The 6037-nt window shown below is 34.4% G+C and overlaps 1 protein-coding gene across 2 annotated transcripts in view; it reads right to left on the bottom strand.

Moving 5' to 3' along the window:
- Positions 1 to 4965, bottom strand: part of LOC119642362 (uncharacterized protein DDB_G0283357) — a 14944-nt gene extending 9979 nt beyond the window's left edge. For both annotated transcript variants that reach the window (XM_038041509.1, XM_038041501.1), the window contains exon 1: positions 3615 to 4965. In XM_038041509.1, the coding sequence (XP_037897437.1) occupies positions 3615 to 4846 (1232 nt within the window). In that variant the 5' untranslated portion in view covers positions 4847 to 4965. The remainder of the gene's footprint in view (positions 1 to 3614) is intronic.
- Between the last annotated feature and the right edge of the window lie 1072 nt (positions 4966 to 6037).

Consider the following 6037-nt stretch of genomic DNA (forward strand, 5'->3'; position numbering starts at 1 on the left):
TTTTCATAACTGTCCAAAAATTAAAATCCTTTCGTGCGTTGTTGGATCATGTTGAACGTTTCGGTCAACTTTGTCATTTTCTTCATTCAATATTTTGAGTATTTAAACGATAAGTGTGTGCTAAAGACTTGTCCGTAAACGCGGTATGTCATAGCCATGATCAATAATCGCGAAAAATTCTAAAATGAAAAACGTCCAAAAACAACTAATATCTCGCTCTCGCTCTTTACTCGAATACGGTTACGAACACTTAAATGCAAAATATTTATTACGCGCTACTTGTAGCAAAATAGTAAAACACTAAGATGCTATGCGTTTACCATGAACACTCTGTATATATTACATCTACGAAATTATATGCGAGCTTATCAGCACGCATTCGAAATCGTAGCAGGACAATTAATATCAAGCGAAATCTATACAAATTGCGTGCAAAAAAAACCAAATGAAAAAAAAAAAAAACAAAAAAAATAAATAAATAAATAAATAAATTTTTTAGATAAGACAATTGACGAATTTAACAGTATCAACAATGATTTTCTAATAGAGCCTCGTATAAATATCGCGTAAGCATTGTACGAGCTATAAGTATGCCAATGTATACATATGTATGTACGTGCATACATACCTTCATGCATATTCAAAAATTACATTTGCTCATTCTCAAGTGTGCTGTTAGTCTTACTGTTGTACTTGTACGTTCACTTATGTGTGCGCAAGCATGCTTTTGTATGCATGTGCGTATGAACGTTTGTGGTCAAAAACCGTGATGTAAGAGGGCACACTACATATACAACAGCCAACTAGTTATTCAGCTTTAGTACTATTCGAGTGGTACAAAAGCAATATTTGTTATGTTTTTCTGATTTCTTTGCATTTACTCTGTGCGTATATATATATATATATATATATATATATACATATTTATATAAAAAAAGTTATAAATAAGTTTGAAATTTTACATAAAACTCTATTAGATGGGCAAAAAAGAAATTGCGTTAATGTCTTGCTTCTATTTTCTATTTTTCTGTTCTTTCATTCAATTTCAATTAGATGTAAATTGCGAGTGCCTACAAAAGTGTGGGCGAAGAAGATAGTAAAGCAAAATATCGAGCTATACCTTCCATTCTTGCCAACCTGTTAGATGTTCACGTTTCAAGATGAGGGAAACTATAAATGATGAACTAGTCTTATGCACATTATTTATGTACGTGTACAATACATGCGAATGAAATTTACGCGTACGTATGTGCGTGCTCGCCCGTATGTGTATATGTATGTGTACATGTATATGCACGCGCGTTTGCCCGTGCTTTCGTACAACAAATACATAAATTTTAGTATATATATATATATATATGCATATATATGTGTATACATAAACATTAAAATGGCGTATTTTCAGTGCTATTTAAGCTGCAACTGAGTACGCTGAGGATATTGCTGTTAGTACACTGATGAGTTTCCTGCCTAAACCAAATATGCAAGTCGTAAGTAATGCACGCATGTATGTGTATACATATACGCATACACACATAAATACACATACATTCTCGCTCAAGTTACCGCAGCATACATCACCACATGAAACCAACCCAATACAATCATTTTGAAGGCAACCAATACATTCTCGTACCACAGGGTGCAGCAATTCAAAGCTGCACTTAAACAATATTTCACTTTTGGTTGGTTTTAAGGTTTTTCTCGTTCGCAAAGTATTTGTTACGGAAGCAAGAGAAAACACAGAACTGAGAAACGACGAAAAAACAAAAAAAAAAAGAAAAGGGAAATACGTAAACCAAACAACCACAGCACTAACACCGACTGCCAAATTACACAAAAGCATAGGCATGTTTTCGTGCATTCACAGGGCACTTGCTGCATTTCTTTTATAATGCATTCATACAATATACAACAAAGCAAATATCATCAACTTCTTTCTGAATGTATCGCACACGCACGCTCGTAAACGTATATATATATATATATATATGCATATCTTTGTATAGAGAGTATACATATATATGTAAAGAATTTTTGCTCTTACTTCAAAAAAGAAGAGTTTATAAGTTTTTTTTTTTTTGGGTTTATATATATATATTTTTTTTTTTTTTTTTTTTTTTTTAATGCGCTACTGTTCTGCGTAAATCTTTGCTGGTACAAAGGACTTGTACAGCCGAGTGCGATAAAGAACTAAGTGTGTATGTTTTTTTTGTTTTTTTGTTTTTTTTTTCCTATTTTAATTCTATGTGTTTGTAAGTATGTTTATTGGTGTGTATACACACGTATAAATGCATGCGTATATGTTTACATATATACATATGTATTTACTGCTTGTGTTTGTATTTTTTATTTCCGCTTCCGTTAACATAGCAACATCATCTCATCATCAGTGAAATAACCAACCGACCAAACAACCAGCCAACCAGCCAACCAGCCAACCAGCTAACCATCCATCCATCCATCCATTCATTCATTCATTTATTCATTCACTCATTCATTCATTCATTCATTCGTTCATTCATTTAATCAGTCAGTCAAATAGTCAAACAGCCAACAAGACAATACATTCACACCTAGTAATATATTAACTTACGTTTATCTTTAGAAAAACGAACAAAATTTTTTGCTTTTACACAACGATAGAATCTCCAAATATGTAGCAAAAAACAAGTTTTGCTTTGTTCCATTATCATCATACGCGTACATCGTAAATAAAATCGTAAACTATTGGGAAATTTTTGCAACTATATCGCTGCGATTCCGACAAATTTAGACAGTTAACGAGAGAAGAATCATATCAATAATATCGTATATTACGTATCATATGCGAGATTTAACGATTCTCCTAACAAAATACATTGTAGAAGAAATAATCGTTAATATTATAAATATTTGTGGGAAAACATTTTTTGTCTTTGTCTTTTTCTTTGTTGTATTCTTCAAAAAAAGCCAATTAATATGTGAAAAATTTTCAATCATTGTATTGGTTATCCAACCAACTAAACTGAATATGTTACCGTTATTCTAGACGAATATCATACTTTTGACGCCATATATGATACCTGCGCAGTTAAAGACCATTAATTCGGGCAATGTAAGAAGATACGTTCTATGGATGGGATTGTCGAAAACTGCATTTTCGAACTAATAGATAGTGAAACTCATAATGGCTTCCCCTTGAAGCTTAGAGTCTTTTTTTTTTTTTTTTTTGCAGTAATTATGTCGAGAAATAACTGAGGATTGGATTTGTATAAAACTCTCTAGATAGAGTTCCTATACACCGTTATCGTACATTTGGCGGCAAATATCACATGATCGATCGAAAGAGTTAAAAAAGAAAAAAAAAAGACAAAAAAGGAAAACAAAAACTTTTAATGAAAAATCGCATATTAAGGTCTCGATAATAATGAAATGAATGGACTTCTTGGTGTTATGAATCTAGAATCAAATCGAAATTAAATAACCTAATTTATAATCTCAATTATTTTTCTAGTATAACGTAGTCGCGTTCGATCTGTGCTTTATTTTAAAGTTAGCAAAGCATAAACACAGAAACATGAAAAAAGGAATTTTTTTAATAAATAATGAAAAGTTCGCATTATTATACTTACTTTGCCAAACGTTCGGTATCGTTATCGGCTAAATTTAGCAGATAGGCAACAAATTCGACATCGTTTTTGAACTGTAATCGTGTTCGCATGTGTTCCCATTTCTCTGCGTTTTTTGTGCCGATATAGATGTTTTTGCTATAATTTTGATGACGATATTTCTTGCGTTCATTGGAGAGAGCATAGCTCGAAGCAGATGCGGGTACACCGCAAAGACTACCCGATCCGCCACCGCCACCACCACCGCCACCCCCGTTACCAGAAAGACCAGCATGATTTGTTTGCTGGCTATTGTTGCTTAAGCTGGCACTACTGCTGCAACGTACAATCTCGTTACAATTGCTATTATTGTTGATGCTGATGTTATTATTGTTGCTGTTGTTATTGTTATTGTTGATGTTGCCGTTATTATTGGAGTTGCTGTTGCTGATACTGCTTACGGTCGAGTGACCATTGTTTTGGCCATTACCGTTGCCGGTCAGTGCAGAATCCAGCAGACCCGAAATATTACAATTGTTGTTGTGCACACTGGCTTCTGTCAGATTTGAGGCTAAGCCGCCGCCACCATCACTACTGCCATCGATACCACAATTACCACCACCACCACCACCACCACCACCACCACTTACATGATTACTATCGACCGAATTGCCAGGAGCACTACTATCCATTGATAAGCCATTCGTGTGCGTTGCTGTTAATGGCGCTGCCGTTGACGATGATGCCGGTGTCGTTAAAGTCCCCTCATCACCCATAACATCGCCATCAACGTCAGCACTACCACAACCACCAACACCCGTCCCCATAGCAACCATTAACAGAGCATCCGAATTATGTGACTGTTGTATGGAGCTGCCGCTGTTATTGTGTTGCGGTGTACTATCGCCACCACAGCTATTGTTACTGTTATTGGCCTCGTTAACACTCCTGCCATTAATGGCTGCATGCAACTGCTGCCTCTGGTGTTGTGCCGATGTCGTTTCGTTTGTTTCGCCATCGTCGTTACTACTCGAATTTGAACTATTGGAAGAACTACTAACCGAGTCGTTACGTTGGCTAGTACGTCCTGAATTGCCGCGGCCGTTATTATTGCCATTATGATGATTGCTGCTACTATTATTATTGTGGCTATTTAAGGCCGCGCGACTAAGAAACGGGGCTCGTGTTTCAACATCGGAATTATCGGAGCTGTCATTAAAGTCGAACGCACTGAAATCGGCGTTCGACTTGGACATTTCGCGACTTAATTCGAGGGTGACACGAAAAAGTTGATTAAATTGTGTCTCTCCCTGCCAAAGAAATGTTAGCGTTTACGACCCTTTTCACTTTGTTATTTATATTATTATTATTATTATTATTATTATTATTGCTGTTTTTTTTTTTTTTTTTTTTTGTTAAATAGTTTCAATCACGGCATACAGGTCATATTGGAAAACTTTTGTTGATGATATATAGCTTCCATACTCAACACTAATGGAGAAAAAATAAATTCAAGTTTCAATTCCATAACGTTACATCGTAAAAATAGGTTGCGATAATTTTAACAAACTTATCTGATGCCAGTAAACAAGTTAAAAATCATTGAAATTATTATATAAATAGAGAGAGAAAGAGTAAGACTTCCTCTACGATAAACACTTGTCCAATATAATAACTAACAAATTATTAGCACACTTTTGAAATAGGCCGACTATGTCTTGGAGAGAACAAGAAGAAAGTGACTCTCAGACCCAAATAATTCAATAAGGAAGATTTAATATAAAACTATCGCAAATGAGTAAGATATTAAGTTAAATGCAAAAAAAAACCGTACAACACTAGAGCAACCGAGGGACTCGACTTAACGGCTTCCTATAATCTAGACACACTTTTGATAGGGTCGCCTACATGTCTGACTGTGTAACGCAATTAAATAGCTCCGTCTTCTTTAATCTCTTCATTTTGTTTACTAGATATCGAGCTAGATGTTTATAAAAGTCTATGATTCTCTCATATCATATCAAGTTATTCAGTTCTTCTTATATGGTATGCCTTTACTTTGATGAATTCGTTCTGCTTTCAATCATTAGAAATCGTACCAAGCTTTTACATTGCTCTGAAAGCACAAAAGTCACGCAAAAAGGAAGAAAATACACATAAATATATATATATATATATATATATATATATATATGTATTAAAATGCTCGCCGTTTTCTAATTCTTATTTAAATTCCAAGCATTCTAATGGGCGGATCGTATCCATATTTAAACTTGATCTAAATGTATGATACGATGATGTAAGCGATAGGTTTGTGATTGCAAAAAAAAAAAAACAAAAATCATTTTTATCAGACATAGTTGTAAGCAAATAGAAACACTATAGTATGTCACCAATATGTCCCTTCCCTGCACTTTGCTTAATACAAGAGAAATCGACAAAAAAGT

This window comes from Glossina fuscipes, unplaced genomic scaffold (assembly GCF_014805625.2).
Source record: "Glossina fuscipes isolate IAEA_lab_2018 unplaced genomic scaffold, Yale_Gfus_2 0, whole genome shotgun sequence".
NCBI classification, from domain to species: domain Eukaryota; kingdom Metazoa; phylum Arthropoda; class Insecta; order Diptera; family Glossinidae; genus Glossina; species Glossina fuscipes.